The 23,811-nt window shown below is 44.2% G+C and overlaps 1 protein-coding gene across 8 annotated transcripts; it reads right to left on the reverse strand.

The window, feature by feature from the left end:
- Positions 1-306: 306 nt before the first annotated feature.
- On the reverse strand, positions 307-23,764 carry D2HGDH (D-2-hydroxyglutarate dehydrogenase). 8 transcript variants are annotated; one of them, XR_013221942.1, is made up of 11 exons: positions 23,424-23,764; positions 20,338-20,630; positions 19,929-19,986; positions 17,153-17,292; positions 8,067-8,260; positions 7,816-7,984; positions 6,483-6,626; positions 6,259-6,401; positions 4,115-4,280; positions 1,061-1,581; positions 307-688 (listed from the first exon to the last, which is right to left on the reverse strand). XR_013221942.1 is itself a non-coding variant. In XM_077290957.1 (10 exons), exons 2-10 carry the CDS (start codon positions 20,621-20,623, stop codon positions 1,322-1,324), a joined length of 1,560 nt encoding a protein of 519 aa, XP_077147072.1. In that variant the 5' UTR covers positions 20,624-20,630; positions 23,424-23,575; the 3' UTR covers positions 307-1,321. The 8 variants fall into 8 exon arrangements, 5 of the variants coding, with proteins under 5 accessions (XP_077147072.1, XP_077147071.1, XP_077147074.1 ...); XR_013221941.1 differs by lacking the exon at positions 23,424-23,764 and adding an exon at positions 22,475-22,593; XR_013221943.1 differs by lacking the exon at positions 23,424-23,764 and adding an exon at positions 22,276-22,440.
- Between the last annotated feature and the right edge of the window lie 47 nt (positions 23,765-23,811).

Consider the following 23,811-nt stretch of genomic DNA (forward strand, 5'->3'; position numbering starts at 1 on the left):
TAATCTAACCTCTTTTTCTCATCTTTCAGGGTACATCGGGGGCTTATCTACAGCATTACAGAATTCTGTAGATAAGCCCCTGATGCCGGTGGGCTTAGCTCATCTTCGATTTTAGGGGTGACAGGTTTCCTTTAAGCCTTCTCCACCCGTGTGGACCAAACTCCGCTCCCGAGCCTTCTTCACCTGTATGAACCAAGTTCAGCTCCGAGCCTCCTCCACCCGTGTGAACCAAGCACAGATCCTGAGCCTCCTCCACACATGCTGAATCTTCCGTGGACATGCCGATACATCCATTTGCACAAAGGGTTTAGTGGAATCTAATTTTTTTCTTTTTATTGCTTGATTGAATAAAATAGCAGTCTTTAAAAAAATCTTATTAATAATCAATGGATAGTCAACCAAGCTAACTTGGTTTGTTTGTGACAGGGGCTATTAGGGCACAAAGGACCCCCAAGCGGAGCTCTAATTAAAACTGTGATCACAATTTGTAGTAATGTGCAAACGTTTTGGTATTTTATTCTGTATGTGGTTAGAGCAGCATCAATATCATACCATATTCTCCTTAAAGGGTTTTTTCCACAAAACAAAGTTAATTTTAATCAAAGGATCTTTGAATAATAATAATTTCCACAATTGGATGTGGTTAAATAAAATGTTCCTATGCTGTGATAATTTTATAAATGTGCCCCTGCTGTGTACTGTGTAATGGCCGTGAATGACCATGCAGGACAAGATCTCATCATACCACATCTCCTGGGCAGGGGAGGGCACAAAAGAGTATACAGAGAGCATAGCATGGGATCGTAGCGGATTCTATCTGTGAGGTAAAATCTTGCTTAAAAACAGGCTGGTAAATGTTTTACCTCACAAAAAGAATCATCTGTGATCCCGTGCTGTCCTGTCTGTGTACTCTCTTTTGCTTCCTCCTCTGCTCAGGAGCTGTGGTATGATCAGACCATGTTCCTGCACGGTCAGACACGGCCATTACACAGTACACAGCAGGGGCACAGCTATAAGATTATCTCAGCATAAGAACATTTTTTAACACATCAAATTGTGCCAATTATTATTATTCCAAAATGTATTACTTAAAATGTACTTTGTTTGTGGGAAAATCCCTTTAAGTTAATAACAGTGTCTAGGGTTTATGGTCAATAATAACCTAACCCTGGAAAAATTGTTATTTAAGCCTTCTATACACATTATGTACAATAATTCTGTGTATACATTATAAAAATATATTGAAAGATCAGGAAACCGTCATCTAATTTCATTGTATCCGCTAACACGTTCAGTGCTAATGTAAATGCTGGTGGTTTGATCAGTCAGCTGGGGGGATTGTCTTGTATGGGTTCATAATGCCTTTAGGGTCCAGCATTTGTTTAAGCTGCTGCATGATGTGTACCGCTCCTCTGGACTTGCTGTAATAAATGTGGTCCCTCTTTTTGAATCCCAGTCCATGCTCAGCACTGATACTGCCATGGTGCTTAGAGGTCCATTCATACACAAAAGGCTCCAGGGCTGACCGTAAGGCGTCAGTGTGAGACTTTGCTGTGATGTTTAAATGCAAGTTTCCATCACCTGTAGAACAAACATGTGAAAAAAATCTATCAGATCTTTGTCGATGGCTAATTATACTAAAAACTGATAACTTGAAAAGTGATGCAGTTTCCAATACATCAGGTATACTATAAGCAGGGCCGGTTTTAGGCAAAGTGGGGCCCAGGCAAAACTTTAAAATGGGGCCCCAAATGCTAACATGCTAAATGCACATCACACAGAAATATTTTGGCTGTATTTATGTGCGCCGAGTTCAGGCAGCTAAATGAGTGAGATCGACAATATTGAAGTCGTTTTACACTTGTTTCCCAGCCTATTTCCACCAGTTGAGGAATAATGATGGGACAGGACAATCACTAATAGATCAATCTGTCCCCATACAGTATCATGTTATCCGCAGCACATCTGCAGTTTTCACCAAGCGATGTGCTGCTGAGAACAATGATTTTTGTTCCAGCATAAACAATCCAATCACTCGATGAATATACACCATTTTGCTTGTCTAGTATAATACACCCCATAGTCCTCCATATAGTATAATGTGCATCACAGTCCTCCATATTGTATAATGCACACCCCATAGTCCTCCATATAATGTGCCCCATAGTTCTCCGTATAGTATAACACACTCCCTATAGTCCTCCATATAGTATAATACACTCCCTATAGTCCTCCTTATAGTAAAATACACTCCTCCATATAGTATAATGCACTCCCCATAGTCTTCCATATAGCATAATACTATATGGAGGACTATGAAGAGTGTATTATATACTCCTCATAGTCCTCCATATAGTATAATACACCCCTCAGTCCTCCATATAGTATAATACACTCCTCATAGTGCTCCAAATAGTATAATGCACCCCATAGTCCTCCATGTAGTAAAATTCACTTCCCATAGTATAATGCACCCCATAGTTCTTCATATAGTATAATGTATTCCCCATAGTCCTCGATACAGTATAATGCAGCCCCCATATAGTATAATGCAGCCTCCCCATAGAGCATAATGCAGCCCCGCCATAGAATATAATGCAGACCCCCTCATAGTATAATGCAGCCCCTCCATAGACTATAATGTAGCACCCCATAGAATATAATGCAGTCCCCTTATATAGTATAATGTAGCCCCTCCATAGAATATAATGCAGCCCCTCTCATAGTATAATGCAGCCCCCATAGAATATAATGTAGCACCCTCAGAGTATAATGCACCCTCCCACAGAATATAATCCAGACCCCCACAGAATAAAATGCAGCCCCCCTCATGTAGTATAATGCAGCCCCCACATAGAACACAATGTAGGCCCCTCATACAGTATAATGAAGCCACCCCTTAAATTATAATGCAGCCCCCCATAGAATACAATGTAGCCCCATCATAGGGTATCATGCAACCCCCTCATAGAATATAATACAGCAACACCACAGAATATAATGTAGCCCCCATAGAATATAATACAGTCCACCTCCCCATAAAATATAATGTAGCCCCATCGGAGTATGATGCAAGCCCCCTCAGAATATAATACAGCCCCACAGTCCAGTACTCACTCACTGATATATTAAAAAAAACAAAAAAAAACACAATCTTCACCTCTCATCTTCGCTCCCCGTGCTGCTCCCGACTCGGCTCTGGTCTCAGCGGCTGCACTGCCCGGCACAGAGTGGATGCGCGATGAAGTGGCGTCATCACACACCCACAGTGTCAGAGGCAGAGGGGAATGATGGGGGAAAGAGCGTTATCTGACGCTCTCTCCTCTCCTCACCTATGGGTGTATCTGTTATTTATACGCTAAGCTTTCTGACTGAGCACTCTGCCCTTCACCATGTGGCGATTTTAACTACATTTAATCACATCCGGTTCCGACAAACCCATAAATGCAGGCTTTACCAAGAGAGGTGTTTATATTCACCCATGCATTCAGATATTAGCCATATGTAAGTGTTCACACTGGGCAGTTAGGTCAGGGACCCATCAGATTCATGAGATTACCTTGACGATGGTTGATGGGCTCACACTATTTGGCCAAATTTTGTGCTTAACGTCTCATGTGTATTTTTCCTAAATTTCAAAAGCCATTTTGCTATTCCCATTTCATGTATTTCACATTGACATGCTTTAACTCAATTGAGTGCAACCATTTTTGTTTTTTGCCATTAGTGACACGCCACTGGCTGGAGGCCCCTGGGGAGCAGGGGCCCTAGACAGAGCCTAGTCTGCCTGCCGCTAACGCCGGCCCTGACTAAGTCAGGGTTTTTTTTTTGTCAAGGCGCCATGGTTACAATAGGCAGATAAAGTTCCCACCAAAAACAACAGATGGTGAATCATCTAACATACAAAGACACAGTATGGCCACTGGCTGATCCATGTGTGGTCATCATCAATGTCACATTTCCCTGTTCTATAAGAAAAGTGATGTAGCCATGTCCAAAGTAATTACCCATACAGAGGATTCTTTTCATGGCTAAAACTTAAGTGACTAGGCAAATTTTTAAGTACACATAAAAAATCTGTCACCCCAAAAATTACTGCAGCGTGTTATCTCACCTAAATGTCCATAACCAACTACACCCAGAGCAGAGGACCCAACACGAGCCCTTGTTTCTTCAACAAGTGCATACAGTTTCTCCACAGGCATCGATAGGTCATATTTGAAGACGTAACCATCAAGGGCTAGAGCCTCCGTAATACGTTCCCGTAAGGCCCAGAGGGACTGTGTGAAGAGAAAAAAAGTGAAATACTGAGGAAAAAAACAAGAACAAACAAAAAGTAATTTAAATAGAACCTGTCACCAGGTTTTCCCAATTTAAACTAAAGCCACCACCCCAGCTGCTCTATTCCTGCAGTCCATCTAAGCCCCCAAACTCCCCCTCCATATGCCAAAAAATATCTTCTATACTTCTGGCATATGGTGCGGTCAGTCCAAAGGGCACCTTTGATCTTTTCTCCTCGCCTCCTCAATCCCTGTAGCTGCTGTCTTCCTGGCTTGATTGATGACGAGTCCTATGTCTTCCACAGATCACCGTGAATCTTGTACCTACGCAGCCGAAGCTCAGGCCTGTGCTAGCGCTTCATGCTTTGTTCTACCAAGGGCAGAATAAAGTCCTATGATGCACCAGAAGCCATTAACCCAGAAGTGGAATTGGTGCCGACACACGCTCAGTACAGGACTTTGCTCTGCCCTCAGTTGCGCAGAGCATTAAATGCCTACACCGGCCTGTGCTTCATCTCCACAAGATCTGCATCATTCTGTGGATAACATAGGATGTGTCATCCATATCAATCAAGCCAGGGGGAAGGTTGGTGGAGGGATTGAGGAAGTGCCGAGAAAAGGACAAAGACACCCATCAGACTGGACAGCACCATATACCAGAAGTATAGAAAGTATTATTCCTTACATATGGAGGGGGAGTTGCGGTCTTAGCTAGAGGTCTATGGACTGGACTGGTAATAAAGCAGCTAAGGGTGGTGGCTTGACTAAAGTCAATTTTATAGAACTGAATAAACCTATTAAACATTTTTTAACATGTTTGGTTTTTTAAACCAAAGAACCCAGAGAAAACTCAAGCAAACACAAGGAGAGCGTACAAACGCCATGTTGCCCTTGGTATAATGGAACACAGTGCTGCAAGGTTAACAGTAGAGTACGAAGATGCACCATTTTTATAAATGCTAGATAAGCACTATCAATTTTTTTGCAGTGTGCATGCAGTGGAGGCAGCCAAAATCCACCAACATATATCAGAATATATGTAACTTTGTGACCGCACCTCCTTTAAGATAAACCTATACGTTTCACCTGTCTATTACATATAGTCCTGTTTATCTGTGACGCCTTAGATAAAGGTGTTGTCAATTACTTGGGTCATCAATATAAGATTAGTTGGGGGCTCCAACACCAGCATCGACTATCTGTTGTCTGTTCCTGAGGTGGTCGGATGTAAGCGCTGAATGGAGCTGAACAGCACATCACCATACACTTGGCAATGGCCACTACATATTGAGCTGAGCTCTACATACATCATACATACACCCGGCCAGTGGAGCCGATAGCCACTGATCAGCAGGGGTGCCAGGTGTAAGACCCCATCAGTCGAATACTGAGGACCCATACTACAGATGGGTAATCAATATCAAAGTAGTGGACAACCCCTTTAGGGTGCCGGCTTTTTCACATGGAAACCATTATGCTAATTTACCATTATCGTTAGAAGTTTACAGCCCCATACGTGTGACTCATTTTATGATTTGTGCACATTTGGTGCCCCCCATCTACAGAGTCATACATAAAATCCCTATAGCTGCCTACATGACCCTGCTTCTCTCCAATATAAGTTGCAAACAATATTTTTTATTAATGTGACACAACTCTAGAACCCAGAACACAGGCTTGATAGCCCCCTACTCCACCAAACACACATGTGGGACAAGAATCTTCTCATAACTTTACCAAGTTAAACTTTAGTCCTTATATTGAGATCTGAAGGACAGGGACTGTAGCCAATTTGTATACTCTAGTCCATACAGCACGATATAGGGACGTTCTATATACACTACATATTACTATATTCATATATTAATTGAGCTAATTTAAGGGCAAACATGGATAAACCACGATTTGTGCATATAAAACAAACAATGACATATATATTATATATATTCGCCTTCAATGCTACAGATTATGACCATACCATTATTTTACCCTGGTCGGTTGCTACTGTTCCTGAAGTCACAAATCCGGAGTCCATTGCCTTCTCCAGAAATATATTGAGTTTCTCTTCATCATGCTTTCCACAGGATCCAGAAGTCTCTACCAATACGTAGAATGCATTGTCTGCAGTCAAAACATACCCACATTAATCCGATGTCATTTACACCCAATATCGCCACCGGTGAATGAGTTACCATTACCGACCTGGTAAAGGATTAATAAGTTTCAGATGAGTTTGCACCATCCTCATGGACTCGGAATCCATGAACTCACAAGCAGACAGAATCTCTCCAAGTTGATCTCTGCACAGTGTAAACACCTGCAGAACTTTACTGAAATGTTCACATCCTGGAGAAAAGTGTAATAAGCAATATTTGATAAACATCTGATTAATGACTTAAACCCAATGAAAAAAATAATAGCGTACAACAACGTGGTAAACTTTTGTAAATTGCTCAGTCAACTTATAAGAAATAGTCTTAGGCCTCATCCACACATCAGTTCTTCTTGCACAAGTGTTATCATGTAACTATCCCTGTAAATAGGGCTGTTCACAGGTCCGTCATTTTTCACTGAACAATCAAAAACAGGAGACATCCACGAGCAAGGCAAGTCTACAAGTACGTGAAAAAAAAAAATCAGACAGAGCTCGAATACCATCCGAGAGCGGTGCAATATTCAGGGACTGATAGATACGTAGGACGGGGTGGAGAAACTTCAACTTCTAAAACAAAATTGCACCAAACTGATGATATGAAACTGGGTACATTTTTTTCATACGTAGAAAAAAACTGATGTGTGAATGAGGCCATATAAGAACCTGGCAGAAAGCACGAGTCCAACACTACCTGGCCCCTTATAAAAAAGATACGAGAGGTGAGATTTAGCTAAAATGGTAAGATGACATTGTCCATTTTCACTAATCCCATTTAGTTTTCCCAAGCATTTTTTTGTTTGTTTTATTAAAAAGGAATTTGTAGCAGATTCGCTCAAAAAATTCCAAATAAACATGTGGTCCTAAAAGGAAAACATACAATTTTACTTCAGAATAGAGGTTAATTAGAGGAGGGGCAGCCTCTGTAATGTTCAGAAATCCCTAATAAGGAATTTCAAAACTTTTTTTTTTGTTTTAAGTTCTCTTAATTTGACTGCTCCACATTACATTGGTATTTTCTTAAAGGGACCTGGAAAAGATGTGTTAACATATGGATATAGTGAGATAGTTTTATTGGGGGACAAGTGTCTGTTAAGCTGATACTTTTTTGTAGAGATCCGATGTCCCAGTTATGAGAAGTCTAGCGTAGAAGTCATGTGCAAATGAGATTGGAAGTGCAATGTGGGCGTGTCAGTGCACTTTGAGGGTTTCTTCTCATTATATGGACACGCCCTCAGTACACTTTCAGTTGGATTTGCATATGGCTTCTTCCCTAGATTTGTTATGTAGAGTCATGTTCCTTTGACATGATGATATCAAAATGGTGATTAATCAAAAATATATAAAACATCATAAGTAAAGTTATGGAATAAAACCCCTTACCTAACAGGGCCACGTTTACCGCGCTGGGTTTGCGTGGGCACAAAATGGATAAAGCGGTTATGATGCCTAATGTTCCTTCGGAGCCAATGAACAGCTGCTTCAGATCATAGCCCGTGTTATCCTTGCGCAGAGAGTTGAGACAGTCCAGGACAGAGCCATCAGGAAGGACCTAATAAAAAGGACAAAGAAAAACTCTAAAAAGGAAAAGAAGAAGGTTCCTACTGTACGAAACTCCTCTTAAAATCTCTTACGGCTTCTAGTCCCAAGACTGTCCCTCGTAAGGATCCATATCGCAGAAGTCTGAGACCACCAGCATTTGTTGCCAAGTTGCCCCCTATGTGACAGCTTCCCTTTGCTCCTAGATCTAACGGCATGGTGTAACCCCGTTCTCCTAGATATTGGTTCAGCGACTCTAAAACACAGCCTGCCTGGCACACGAGGGCACCTAAAACATAAATACACAACACAGATGTACAATAAAGCTTCCCGTAACACAACCAACTTATTTATACTACTGCCTTTTCCTAAGTGACCAAAGAGTCTTAAAGCCCCTTCAGAGACTAGAATCTGGGTGTGACTGCTATCCCTGCTCCAGATTGCTCTACTCTCCCCATAGATTAACCCCTTCCCCCTGCAGCCAATTTACATTTTTGACTCTTAAAAGCTTTTCCCTCTCCTTATTATAACTTTATTTTATTTTTGTACTGACAGACAAATGAAGACTAAGGGTTTTTTTTATGGGACAGGGGAGTCACCATTAAATTGGTTTTACAAAAATTTCAGAATTTCTCATATTATATATATATATATATATATATATATATATATATATATATATATATATATATATATATATATATATATATATATATATATATATATATATATATATATATATATTATATACACACACACACACAGTTATATGAAAAAGTTTGGGCACCCCTATAAATCTTAAGCTTAATGTTTTATAAAAATTGTTTTTTTTGCAACAGCTATTTCAGTTTCATATATCTAATAACTGTTGGACACAGTAATGTTTCTGCCTTGAAATGAGGTTTATTGTACTAACAGAAAATGTGCAATCTGCATTCAAACAACATTTGACAGGTGCATAACTATGGGCACCTCACCAGAAAAGTGACATTAATATTTAGTAGATCCTCCTTTTGCAAAAATAACAGGCTCTAGTCGCTTCCTGTAGCTTTTAATGAGTTCCTGGTTCCTGGATGAAGGTATTTTTGACCATTCCTCTTTACAAAACAATTCCAGTTCAGTTAAGTTTGATGGTCGCCGAGCATGGACAGCCCTCTTCAAACGATCCCACAGATGTTCAATGATATTCAGGTCTGGGGACTGGGATGGCCATTCCAGAACAGTGTAATTGTTCCTCTGCATGAAAGCCTGAGTAGATTTGGAGTGGTGTTTTGGATCATTGTCTTGCTGAAAGATCCATCCCCTGCGTAACTTCAACTTTGTCACTGATTCATGAACATTATTGTCAAGAATCTGCTGATACTGAGAGGAATCCATGCATCCCTCAACTTTAACAAGATTCACGGTGCCGGCATTGGCCACACAGCCCCAAAGCAAGATGGAACCTCCACCAAATTTTACTGTGGGTAGCAAGTGTTTTTCTTGGAATGCTGTGTTTTTTTGCCACCATGCATAACGCCTTTTTGTATGACCAAAAAACTCAATCTTGGTTTCATCAGTCTACAGGACCTTCTTCCAAAAAGAAATTGGCTTCTCCAAATGTGCTTTTGCATACCTCAGCCGACTCGGTTTGTGGCATGCTTGCAGAAACGGCTTCTTTCGCATCACTCTCCCATACAGCTTCTCCTTGTGCAAAGTGCGTTGTATAGTTGACCGATGTCACTCACCATCTGCAGCAAGTTGATGCTGCAGCTTTCTAGAGGTGGTCTGAGGATTGTCCTTGACTGATCTCACCATTCTTCTTCTCTGCCTTTCTGATGTTTTTCTGGGCCTGCCACTTCTGGCCTTAACAAGAACTGTACCTGTGTTCTTCCATTTCCTTACTATGTTCCTCACAGTGGAAACTGACAGGTTAAATCTCTGAGACAGCTTTTTGTATCCTTCCCCAGAACAACTATGTTGAATAATCTTTGTTTTCAGATCATTTGACAGTTGTTTTGAGGAGCCCATGATGCCACTCTTCAGAGGAGATTCAAACAGGAGAACAACTTGCAAGTGGCCACTTTAAGTAGCTTTTCTCATGATTGCATACACCTGGCTATGAAGTTCAAAGCTCAATGAGGTTACAAAACCAAAAAAAGTGCTTTAGCAAGTCAGTAAAAAGTAGGTAGGAGTATTTAAAACAAGAAAATTATAAGGGTGCCCATACTTATGCACCTGTCAAATTTTGTTTGAATGCAGATTGCACATTTTCTGTTAGTACAATAAACCTCATTTCAAGGCAGAAACATTACTGTGTCCAACAGTTATTAGATATATGAAACTGAAATAGCTGTTGCAAAGAACCCAATTTTTAAAAAACATTAAGCTCAAGATTAATAGGGGTGCCCAAACTTTTTCATATAACTGTATATATTATATATATATATATATATATATATATATATATATATATATATATATATATATATATATTGATTTGTATCACCATTTTCTGAAACTAACTCTGTAGCTGTTTTAGATTACCATCAGGGGGCTTGTTTTTGTGTGGCGAGCTGGTGTTTTACATATACAATTTTGGGCGCATACTAGGTTTTGATTGCATTTTTTGTGCATTATTGTGATGACGAAAAAGGAGATTTTTGTGTACTCACCGTAAAATCTCTTTCTCTTAGCCTCTAATTGGGGGACACAGGACCATGGGTGTTATGCTGCTGTCCACTAGGAGGCGACATTATGCATAATCTGAAAAATATTAACTGTGGCTCCTCCTCTGCAGTATACACCCCTGGACGGCATCAGCCTTCTCCAGTTTTGTGCAAAAGCATTAGGAGGAACGTAACATGAATAACATAATTATGCCTGTAAGAAGGCAACTATGTACGAGCTCAAGAAAACAATATGAGAACTCAGTTACAACGGCCCGGAAGGGGCAACAGGGTGGGAGCTGTGTCCCCCAATTAGAGGCTAAGAGAAAGATTTTACGGTGAGTACACAAAAATCTCCTTTACTCTGTCGCCTCATTGGGGGACACAGGACCATGGGAAGTCCTAAAGCAGTCCCTGGGTGGGAAGCAATGGACAAATATTGTGCAGACTTAGGGCACCGCCGCCTGCAGAACACATCTACCCAGGCTCGCGTCCGCTGAGGACTGGGTATAAACCCTGTAGTGTTTAGTAAACGTGTGTAGGATAGTCCAACTGGCCGCCTTACACACTTGTTGTGCCGAAGCCTGGTGTAGTGTGTGCCGTAATACCGGCTGGAAGAGGAGAATTCTTAAGGCGGTAGGCCTCTTGTATGGTGGATTTGATCCACCTGGAAAGGGTAGCTTTGGAAGCTGGCAGACCCTTGTGGCCCCCTTCCGGAAGGAGGAAAAGAGAATCAGACCTCCGGAAGGACGCAGTCCTAGACACGTATATACGCAATGCCCTGACGAGGTCAAGCATATGCAGCCTTGTCCACTCTATGAACCGGAACCGGACAAAGGGATGGTAATGAAATTTCCTCATTGAGGTGGAAGTTGGACACAACCTTCGGAAGGAAGGATGAGACCGTACGAAGAACTACCTTGTCCTGGTGAAAAGCCAGGAAGGGCCGTCTGCAGGAGAGTGCTGTCAGTTCAGACACCCTGCGTAGCGAAGTGATTGCCACCAGGAAAGCCACCTTCTGGGTGAGAAGGCGGAGCGGGACCTCCTTAAGGGGTTCGAAGGGTGGTTCCTGCAATGCTGTCAGGACCAGGTTGAGGTCCCACGTTTCTAGTGGTCGTCTGTAGGGGGGAACCAATCGGGAAACCCCCTGAAGAAAAGTCCTTACTTGCGGCTTGGTAGCAATGCGCCTTTGAGAAAGCACTGAGAGGGCTGACACCTGGCTCTTAAGCGAGCCCAATGACAGCCTGGCCTCCAGACCCGATTGGAGAAAACCAAGTACTTTGGGTAGGGAATAAAGGGAGTGGGGTCTGGCCACGAGATTCGCACCAGGTAAAGAAAGCTTTCCAGGTACGGTAATAAATCTTGGTAGAGGCTGGCTTCCGTGCCCTGATGATAGTTCCAGTGACGTCCGGCGAGAGCCCTGCCTGGGTTAGAACCCAGGTCTCAAGGGCCACGCCGTCAAATTGAGAGCCCCTGAGTTCTGGTGGTAGAACGGGCCTTGTGATAGAAGATCGTGGCGGTCGGGGAAACGCCAGGGGGCGTCTGCTGTAAGTTGTACGATGTCGGCGTACCATGTACGTCTGGGCCAGTGCGGTGCAATTAGGATGGTTGGAACGCCCTCTTGCTTCATCTTCCTCACCACCCTGGGTATCAGGGGGAGAGGTGGAAAAATGTACAGAAGCTGGAACTGGGTCCAGTCTTGAACCAGAGCGTCTGCTCCGAGCGACCGCGGATCGCGTGTTCTGGCCATGAAGTTGGAGACCTTGGCATTGAAGTGGGATGCCATTAGGTCCACATCCGGGGTCCCCCCCCAGCGATGGCAGATCTGGTGAAAAATTTCGGGATGGAGAGACCACTCTCCTGAGTCTATTCCTTGTCGGCTGAGGAAGTCTGCTTCCCAGTTGTCCACACCTGGAATGTGGACCGCCGAGAGAACCGACCCCGTGTCCTCCGCCCAGTGGAGGATATGTGACACTTCTCGCATCGCCTGGGTACTGCGGGTCCCCCCTTGGTGATTCACATATGCCACAGCAGTGGCATTGTCCGACTGTATTCTGATGTGAGAGGCTGCCAGTAAGTGAGGGAAGGCCCTCAATGCCAGGAGGATGGCACGAATTTCCAGGATGTTGATGGGCATGGTCGCTTCCACTGGGGACCACTTGCCCTGTGAGGCTCGCATCGGTGGTCAGAACTTTCCAATGACTTGGGATAAAGGATTTCCCCTTTGCTAGCGAGGTTGGCTTGAGCCACCAGTGCAGGGACCTCTTGGTTGACGACATTAGCCAGAACTCCCTGTCGAGAGAGAAAGGGTTCTTGTCCCAGGACTTGAGGATGGCTAGTTGGAGAGGCCTGAGGAAAAACAGGGCAAATGGGACGGCTTCTATTGCTGCCCCCATCCTGCCGAGGACTCTCATGGCAAACCAGAGAGATCGAGGGGGTTTGCAGAGGAGGGTGCGAACTCCTAGCCAGTGCCTTGTCCTTGGGAAGGAGCACTAGACCCCTGGAGGTGTTGAATAGCATTCCCAGGAAGGTCAGAGACTGACTCTGGGTTGGTGATGACTTTTGTAGGTTGACTAACCAGCCCATGTGACTCAGTGTTGATTGTGATTGAGACGCTGAGCTCGCAGTCCTTGAAGGTGGGAGCCTTGATGAGTAGATCATCCAAGTATGGAACGACTACTATGCCTCTGGAGTGCAGGATGTCCATGGTGGCTGTCATGACTTTGGTAAACACTCTGGGTGCCGTGGCGAGTCCGAACGGAAGAGCCACGAACTGGTAGTGGTCCTTGTCGATTGCGAACCTGAGAAAACTGACGAGCAGGTGCAATTGGTATATGCAGGTATGCGTCTTGTATTTCTATGAAGGCGACGTATTCTGCCTTCTCCATGGACGCAATGATGAACCGAAGGGGACTCCAGCGGAAGTGACGAACCCGTACATATTTGTTGAGTTGTTTTAGGTCCAGTATGGGCCGTACGCTGCCTCCTTTCTTGGGGACTACGAATAGATTGGAGTAGAACCCTCGGAAGCGCCCGGCCGTGGGAACCGGTACTATGACTCCTGCTTGAAGAAGCGAGGGAACCGCTTGGTGGAAGGCACGAGCCTTGGCTGGCGGTTTTGGGGGAACAGAGAGGAAGACTCGGTTCGGTGGGTTGGAGGTTGAACACTATCTTGTATCCGGAAGACACTAGTTCCCTGACCCACCTGTCTTCTGTAGTAGGCATCCAGACTTGCTGGAAGAGCAAAGTCGGCCGCCTACGGGTGGGATGTTTTCCGGGGTCCGTGAGTCACGAGGGTTTACCTCCTTTGGCCTTTGACTGGCCTGCTTTTAGCTGCCAGGTCTTGTCCGACCTTTGCGTCGACCTTGATTTGTCCCTGTGTGGGGAACGGTTACGATTTTGTGCTGGACGCGAGACGGACCAGCCCGAGGAATTCCGAAAGGATCGGAATCGGTTTTGTTACACTTCTTGTAAGTGCGTATAGGTTTCAGTTGAGGGAGAGAGGTACTCTTCCCCCCAGTGGCGTTGGATATCATTGTGTCCAACTTTTCACCGAAAAATCACCCACTGAGAATCAGGAGGTGCGTGAGGGACTTCTTTGAGGCTGCGTCCGCTTTCCATTCCGCAGCCAGAGGATACGCCGAATCGTGATGGCGTTTGATGCTATCCCTGCTACGCCCCTTGCTGAATCCAGAGCTGCATGAAGCATGTAATCTGCTACAACTGCTATTTGAACCGCTTGGTCCGACAGCTCAGGAGCAGATGCTTGGAGGCCAGCTTATAAATTTTTGGCCCAAGCCAGTATGGCCTTGGCACCCCAAACTGAAGCGAACGCGGGAGCCATGGAGGCCCCTGCCGCCTCGAAAATTGAACGAGCCATGCGTTCTAATTGCCGGCCTGCTGCGTCCCTGAGGGTTGAGCTATCTGGCAGTGAAAAGGAGTCTGTGCTGCTAGTCTAGAGACTGGGGGGTCCACTTCGGGTGGATCTGTCCATTCCTTGGTGTCCTTCTGTGGGAAAGGGTACCTTGCCTCCAGATATTTGCGATTAGCGAATTTTTTCTCAGGCTGTGAAAGCTGCTCGATAAGGATCGCTTTAAACTCTGGGTGGTTAGAGAAAACCTTAGGCGGCTTCAGAGGTCCTTCAAAGGAAATACTCTGGTGGCAGATTAGAAATGTCCAGCACCCGATGGATGGAAGAGATTATGTCTTCAACTAGCGCTGTATTGCTAGGGGGGGATTGGGATCAGGGACCCCTCCGTTTCCTTGTCTGTCGGAGTCGCAGATGCCTTCCGAATCCTGTGTATCACTGAGGCGTCCCCTGCTGGATGAGCTGGGGAGGAGGCCTTCTCTGGTCGGGGACTGCGTAGATCTGCATTGTCTGACCCTGGAAGGGGACAGTCTAGATGACTTGGAACTACGGTGTCTCTCCCTAGAAGGGGATGACCGTGTGCTATGGGATGACACAGATGGACTTGACCTATAGGTCCGCTTGCGTCCTGACCTACACGTGGATGTGCCAGGTCGTTCTGTTCCTGAGTCAAGCTCTCCCTTTATTGGGTAGCGGTCATAGCCGAGGCATGACTTTGCAGAGCCTGAAGCAATGTGGAGGTTTGGTTATCTATAGACTGCGTCATAGATTGCGACCTCTGAGTGACACCGAGGCATTGGCAGGGGCTTCTTGGGGCTCTGACGCAGTAGTCTGGATGCAGTCCTGGCAGCGCGTTACATTGCCACTGGGGAGAGCGGTCCTGCAGGCTGTACAGAATGCATAATAGCAGTCCTGCCTGGTTCTCCTGGACCTTGAGCCCGGCATAGTGCACAGAGTGCAGAAGGGCTGGCTGCAGAGGACCTTACAGGGGTAGAGAAACCTATAGAGGAGCCTTATAGGTAATACGGATTCACAGCCTGAGTAAAACAACCCAGCTGTGATCTGACCCCACCAGTATGTCCCTAGGTCCAGCGCCGAAGATCCACAGTCTTGTGCCCCCCGGAGACTGGCTGGCCTAGTCCTGGTCCTGCTGACCGGGAGATGCAGGGTTAATCCTTGCTGCAGTAGAAATGGCCGCCGAGGAGAAGAGGCAGGTGGAGAAGGCGGCGGAGAGCTGAGAAAAAGGCGGCAAAGCTGTGTAAAAACACGCCCTATCTGTCTCGATCCACCCCCTTTATGACACTGTAGAGAGTCATATTTGTCATCCGGGGGGCGAGCCGGGGGGCAGAGAGGAGGCGGTGGCTACAGCTAGGCCGAAGCCGGGGCCTAAATATGATGTCTGATGCCCAGAAAGGCTCCAGGCCGGCGCGGAAGTCCGGGGGGGAAGGGGGGTCTGTTCTGAACCGGACCCCCCCCGGATTTAAAGGCAGGATAGCGGTGGGGCTGTAAGCAGAAGGGGGGGCCCTGTGAGGGGTCCCCCTGAGGCAGTATAGAGCTGGTGCTGCCGCAGAGACAGGGGCGCAGGGAGCCCTGTGTCTGTATGTGCCATGCCTGCCTGCACTCCCCCCGGCCCCGACAGGAGCCCGCAGCTGGGCTGGGGTCCCTGGATGCAGGCGCAGTGTGCTGGCCCATTGCTGGGAGCTTCAGAATGCTGCCTGTACAGGCCCGACCTGAGGCGTCTCAACCTAATGCCCCCAGAGGGGGATTAGGGAGGGTGCTGTGTGACCATCAGGGGGCTTTATCCTCGCCTCAACCTCAACCCAGACACCAAAAGGAATTGGGGAAGGAGGGGGGGTCTCGACTTCGAACCAGCACCCGAGGGATTGGGAAAACATGGGCAATAGCCATCTCTACTTCAACCGGGCACCCCGTAATAGGGGGCCGAGGAAGGAGCCATGCCGGGAGTCTCGCAGGAGACCCACTTTTCTTCATCTGTAATCCGTCGAAAAAAAACGGAGTAAAAAATTTTAGGTGTGCCTCCTATGCGACACTAAGCAAAAACTGGAGAAGGCTGATGCCGTCCAGGGGTGTATACTGCACAGGAGGAGCCACAGTTAATCTTTTTCAGATTATGCATAGTGTCGCCTCCTAGTGGACAGCAGCATAACACCCATGGTCCTGTGTCCCCCAATGAGGCGACAGAGTAATGTTCTATTTTGACAGATCAGACTTTTCTGAATACAGAGATACCAAATATGCATTACATTTCTCTAGGCATTTCCCTGTATATATTTTAGGGAACATGTCAGGTTAGATACTGCTATTGACTAGCATGTATAGGGTTAATCTGCAGGTTAATAGCATTCAAAAGGTGAACTTTATTTCTCCTGGGAGCCGCGAGCTGTCAGTCATCGCTCACAGCACAGAGAGGAGGATATATCCCAGCCGCGGCACTGACTGACAGCCAGCACCTGCCCTATGCGTAGTGGGCCTTGCTTCTGAGGCTGCTCCAAAGTCCCTGACGTGATAAATATCTTGTAGTGTGAAGGGGTTAATTCAATTAGACTAGATAGGTAACAACCACTTGGTACAAAATCTATGACAGATAAACTAGGAAACCATTTTTGGGATGATCTAGCTGCTTGTACAGAGAGGAATCACTTACCGGAAACATCATCGAAGCTGATCACTTGATCCATGAGAGCAGTAGAGATGAGGATCTCATCAAACACAGGGACACTGCCTCCTACTAAGCTTGTATTTCCTCCCTGAGGAGTTACAGCAAGGCCCCTTTCATTACAATACCTGCAGGTAGAAGGAAAGGAATAATGATAATATATAATAATAATGAAGGTCAAGGGTAGACATCAGGATTTGTTTCTCTCTTCTAAACTCGTAATTTCTTTACCCTCAGCACATAAGTTGGGAAAAGTTTTTAGTGCAATGTGATCAATGCAAAGCTCCAACCTACATAACATACAGTTTTAATCAGGACAGCATGACATAGGGAAGGAGAAGAAGCTGAGCAGAAGCATATATAGGATTGCTGGAAAAGATTCTGCATAATTTGTATTTTATTCAGTGAAATTCCTGGTGTTTGTACGTATTTGAGTCCAGTGGGCAGTCCTGCTAGTGAGTGACAGCTATCTCTGCACACAGAGTCATACAGGGAAGACGGTCAATCACTAGTAAGACCGCCCAATGGACTCACATACAAACATCAGGGATTTCAATTAATAAACACGCAAGTTTTACTGAAAATTTTCCCATAAAAATGAATGTAAACTTGATCAGCTCCTCCTGCTGTACAACAGCTCGCTGCAGATCAGATACTAGTTGCAACGCATAAGGATTCCTTTAACTGGATTTAAAAAAAAAAAAGGGATTGCTGGGTAAGGCCGGTTTCACACATCCGAAATTCACAGCGCGAGCACACTTTGCAACATCCGGACCGGCCCATGTGTCCAGACTCAAACTCAACAGCTTCAAATATGTGTATGAAGCTGTTGAGTTTAGGTCAGGAGACCAGTGACCCAGACATTAATGTCCGTGCTCGGGCTGTGACTATCGAACACAGACAAACATAAGACACCTTTTTTTCTTAAAGTACTGTGTGGAAATCACTGTGTGAACCTTAGCAACAGGGGAATCAGAAAGTAAAATCATGATGTTGTCTAAATCTTTTGGGAGGTCAAAAGAAGTACAAAAGGATTTTGGGGGAATGTCAGAAGCAAAAGAAAAGTCAAAGAAGCTATAGGATTTTTACAGGATGAAAAGAGTGAAGTGGTCAAAAATGATGTCGAGAAGGCCAAACTTTTAAATTCCTATTTTGCATCTGAGTTCTCTAAGAAAGCAGAGGGATCATCATTATTCTCATTTGCACATGGAAACACGAGAATCAATGGAATGAAACTGAAAGGGAGAAGATACAGATTAGATATTAGAAAAAACTTTGACAGTGAGGGTGATCAATGAGTGGAACAAGCTGTCACGTCAGGTGACGACTTCTTCAATGGAAGTCTCCTAACAGAGGCTGAACAGAAATCTGTCTGAGATGGTTTAGTGAATCCTGCATTGTGCAGGGGGTTGGACACGATGACCCTGGAGGTCCCATCCAACTCTAACATTCTAGGACTATGAAATCTATTCAAGAACCAGCGTTCTTCCATATAAATCCAAGAGAGAACATTGCAATTGCCAGATAACACTAGCCACTAGTCCTAATCTTGTACTTTTTAGTGGACACGGACATTAAAAGCTGACCCTAAATGATTAAATAGAAGCATTATCTGAGCATGCTCCAATCTGAGCATAAGTCATTGTGAAGTAAAGGAGGGCAGATGAGCTGCGATTTCCTCTGTTATGAATGGGGGATCCTGTGTTATCTACTGTATATAGAAGTGTTGTCTTTCATGGTAATCCTGTTTGTGATGATAATGAGACTGCTGGAAAGTCATCTTTACACTCTAGAAATGTGAATCTAATTAAAGGCCTTGTGATCAGTGTGAAATTTGCAAAATTTCAAAAAGTTTAATACTGACATAGCACTTTGTTATGGAAAATATAATACATTTACCAATAGGTCATTATCTCATGACACATTTCCATTAAGACACTTACAACCAATAATATTTAGTAGCAGTTATCTCCACATGTAAAGCCTAAAATTGAAACATCATCATAAACTTCATACCAGAGTAGGACAGTCCATCAATACATACACACACAGGTATATGGCACCTTATACCCATTCATGATACAATCATACTATATTTTTTCTACCAAGCGCTTTGTGGATATTTATACCATCCTTCGAGGGCCGTACAAATTGTGTGCTAACTGCTCTGGTGTCAGGACATAATCTTTCACTGCATGCCCTTCAGTGCTCAGAAGTGAACGCTGCGTGCATGTGCTAACAGAGCTAGAAGAAATTAATGGGCCGGCAGCCGGCAAAATCCAGCTGTCTGCCCAAGCACTGCAGTCACCGGAAATCAGCCCAGGGGCTGGATAAAAGGTCATTGAGAGCCGTAAACGGCCAGCGGGCCTGAGATTCCCCACGCCTGTCACATCACATCACATTTAGTACACTAGTGGTATAATATTAGTGGGGGGGGTCTATATACATTATTAGAGCGCATTCAGACCTCCAGTATCATTGTACGAGTGTTATCCGTGGTTTTCACAGATAGTTTATGGGGACATTAACATGTCTGCGATTTTTCGGTCTGCGGAGGCATGTCCAATTTTCATCCAAGGGTGTGATGAAAATCGGCAGTGTAAGTCTTTGCCTCCAATTTTCAAGGACTATCAGGAGAAGGTGGAAAAACGTTACACTCTGACCACCACCACACTCAAGTCAGTCCGCTTTTCTCGTACGTGAGTAAAACAATAGGCCAAAAGAGCGTTCATAACATATCCATATCTAAAATAGAAACACTTACTTCAGGATCATAGAAACCTCTTCTGTAGTCCGAGGCTTTACCAGCACTTTGCCATGACCTGAAAAATGCACAAACAGTATTATTAAAACCTAGAAAAACATTACTTATGTACTTACATGTACGTGCTGTATAGATGTTCTTCTACATATTTACAAATGCTAAACGGTTCCTAAGTCCTGCCAATAGTAAGGAACTCCTGTACCCGACTGCCAAGCGAGTAGCGTCCATCTTCAGGCCTGAGCTATGAAGCAGGCATGTACTGGGGGAATTCTGTGATGACCTTGTTACTGAGCCACAGGATGGCGACAGCGTTAGTATGGCGTTCTACAGACAACTTGTGGACATTAGATATTTCAATTGCTGCCCCATATTTAACCCTTTTGAGGAATAAATAAAACATAACCCTTACCTCTCACTGTTCGTAACCAGTCAATGTTATGAGTTTTCAAGTCGCCTTCATCTGTGAAAACTCTACCAGGAATTATTTCCTGAAAGTACCGGACATCTGCTAAGGAGACTTCTGTGAAGGGCAGACGGGACACTTTGTACCTTTCCGCTGTGAGTGGTGGATCCTTTGCTTGACTCATAAATCTATAGCTCAACATTAAGGGGATTTGCCCCCATCGTGGCTCACCCAGGATCCTCCTTGCATCCCACAATTTTCTTGAACCCACCTTGAGGCCAAAATAGCTCATGTTTAACCTGTAATAAATGCACATCAGTTGTTACGTCACGTACATAATATTTGCATTACCATCAAAAAAGGGTTTTTCCCATCTTCACAAAAATGGGTATCGCTGGATAGTGCTTGTAAATACAAGCAATTTTGCAATTTACTGCTTATTAAAATTTTCAGCCGTTCTTGAGATATTAACACTTGTTTTCTTTAACCGCATGTCGTCTTGGCGACCAACCACCGCTGAAAAACAGCTGAATATGCACAGCGTTTACAAGCTCTTTTCTATGGAGCTTTTGGAACACTGTTTTGAAGCTGGCCAGGATTGAAGGAATGCATGTTACCTCCTAATCCCTGCCAGTTGCAGCTTAAGGGCTCATACTCCCTTGCGAGAGAAAAAACGGTCCGTAATCTGGACCGAAAAAAAGGGATGAAAACTATGCGATTGTCATGCGAGTTCAATGCGGTTTTTTACTCGCACCATCCGTTTTACATCCGTATGCAATCCGTTTTTTTTCTCTGCAACTATTTTTATACAATCATTTACAGAACCATTTACAGTGTTCTATGCCACAGAGTGGTAAGGGATCTGTAAAAAACGGACGTCATACGCATGGTGCGAGTGCTGTGCGTTTTTTTCTCGCACCCATTGACTTGCATTGGCGAGTCTCGTCCGAGAATCGCACCAATAAGCAGCATGCTGCGATTTTTTTCTCAGTCCGATTTCGGCTGAGAAAAAAAAAAGAAATCGCAAATGAAAAGACACCTATTGAATAGCTTTGGTCCGAGTGCAATCTGATTTTTGATCGGATTGCACTCATCCGTTTTCCTCGCAAGTGGAAATGAGCCCTAATGCTTACAAACTAGACAGCGGTGGTCGGTCTCTTAGGCAACGAACTGTGAAGTAAAAAACGTTAATATATCAAGAACGGCTGCAAATTTTAATTAAGCAGTAAATCGCAAAAGTGCTTGATCTTACCAGCACTATCCAATACCGCTCATCTATAAAGATGGTAACACACACTGGTCATCTCGTCGGAACTATAAGTACTGGAGAACAAGAAAAAAAAAAAAACAATCACAGATTAAAGGCGCCTTTTCCAGTTTTAATGTAGGTAAATTGTAAAAAAAAAAAAAAAATTTGCAACTAACAAATTTACTTTGTGCATAAGGTCCGCACAATTTTAAAGATCTCTTGTGGATGTAAGTGAATGGAAATTTTCTCATTTACCATAACACAAGTTGTTATCACGTCCATCTGATAAACATGTAGATTTTGCTCTATTAATCATCTCTAGCATTGTAAATAATCCTAGCATGGCTTCAAGTTTTATACCTTGTTTCGCAGCATATGAAGTATTATGAACTCGCCTTTGCACCGCCTCGGAGCTGCCATACCTTTACCACCAAATTTTATCTGCCTTTTCAGGTAAATCTCGCAGTAAAATGGCCTGTATGCAGAGGCATTCTTGGAGTTAAATCAGCATATAACACAGCACAGCAAAATCAGCAGCAAAAAAGTGTAAGTGTGAATAGACCTTAATTCTATAATCCAGAATATTGTATCATAATCCATAACATATTCCCTTCTGATGTGGCGATTACTTTTTCCTTTGATTATCTGCTTGTGAACGCACCCAGGACAAAGTTTGCATACTCTCGGCTACTCACTAATCATTAGACCAGATAATCTGCAAAACACTGCAGACAGCTTCTGAGGATCTGCAGTCCTATGTAACAGCCACCTTCTGTGCTGCTACTATCAGCTCAGCTTCCATGATGTCCTGCACAGCACACATGTGAGACTGATCACAGCTCCATATAACTAGAAACAATGAAACCATTAGAGCCCAGCCAGGCCTAGCTATACCTGCTCTCTGCCTCCAGCCCTCCACTAACTGTGCTGGCTCTCTCCGCCTTCCTGTCAGCGATAATCCAGCTCCCCCTGCTGTTGACAAGATGGATAACATTGACAATTATGGAGGTGGCCATCTTTGTTAAGGGCAAAGTAGAAAATTGTTGTCTACTTTGATTTTTTTATATTATAATTCCAAGAAAACTGTTTCATTAAAAAAAGGCACTCTGCTATACAAAAAAAAAATCACATTGAAACGTGCTACATTTTTAAAACGTCATAAAGGCATTTTTCAAGTTTTTACAGCTGAGGACCTATCGTTAGGACGGGTTAACATGACCATACTGAGGCCACGTGCACACGTTGAGTATTTGGTCAGTTTTTTACCTCAGGATTTGTAAGCTAAAACCAGGAGTGGGTGATAAATATAGAAGTGGTGACGTGTTTCTAATATACTTTTCCTCTGATTGTCCCACTCCTGGTTTTGGCTTACAAATACTGAGGTAAAAAATAAAAAAAAACTCAAGGTGTGCACGGGGTCTAAAACTGGCACATCTGCAAATTGTAGACATGAGGGTAACATGCGCCCATTCACACAGGGGACAGGACCTGCTCTGTAAAATGAACGTGACTTGTGTCGGCTGAAATTCTTCTTCACACAAACCGTCTGAAATATTACTTGTGTGCACAGGAGCCGGATATTATGGGATCAGTGCACACTATGGGTCAGCACACTGCAATGAATTAGTACATGAACACCAGTTTTTCAGTACACATTAAAAACATGAGGCACTTGGCAGGGGCGTAACTTGAAGCTTGTGGGCTCCAATGCAAAATTCCCAACAGGGCCCCAACTATCACTGGTCTATAATAGCAATAGACTTTTCCTATGGGGGAAAAGGGATCTTTGGGGCCCCTCTAGTTCTCAGAGCCCAGCTGGTATAGTTACGCTTCTGGCACTTACCGTAGCTTAGTGGCTGCTTGTGGTTGACAAAGACGAATCTACACAGACACATTAATAAGGAAAGAGCTGGACACATCTGTGGGAAAACTCTTCTCTGGACTAGGACACAGTATCTGGAGATTCAAGCTGATGGCGATGTTCCAGTCTTTGACAAAAGGACTCAATCCAACACTTGGATTTATGACTCACTGCTTGAATGCAGTTCACACCTCTACCAGACTGACTCCAGATCACTAAATTCCTAAGTCATCATCCCTACCACCTCTCCATCTGGTACAAAACCTTAATTTTATTACTTGACCTATCTTTAGGAGGCATCAACACATCTATCCCATTTGAAACATTTTCTAAATGTTGGGTTCTTCTTCATTTATTTGTAAACTAGCCT

The sequence above is a fragment of the Ranitomeya variabilis genome, chromosome 2, assembly GCF_051348905.1.
Source record: "Ranitomeya variabilis isolate aRanVar5 chromosome 2, aRanVar5.hap1, whole genome shotgun sequence".
Taxonomy (NCBI): Eukaryota; Metazoa; Chordata; class Amphibia; order Anura; family Dendrobatidae; genus Ranitomeya; species Ranitomeya variabilis.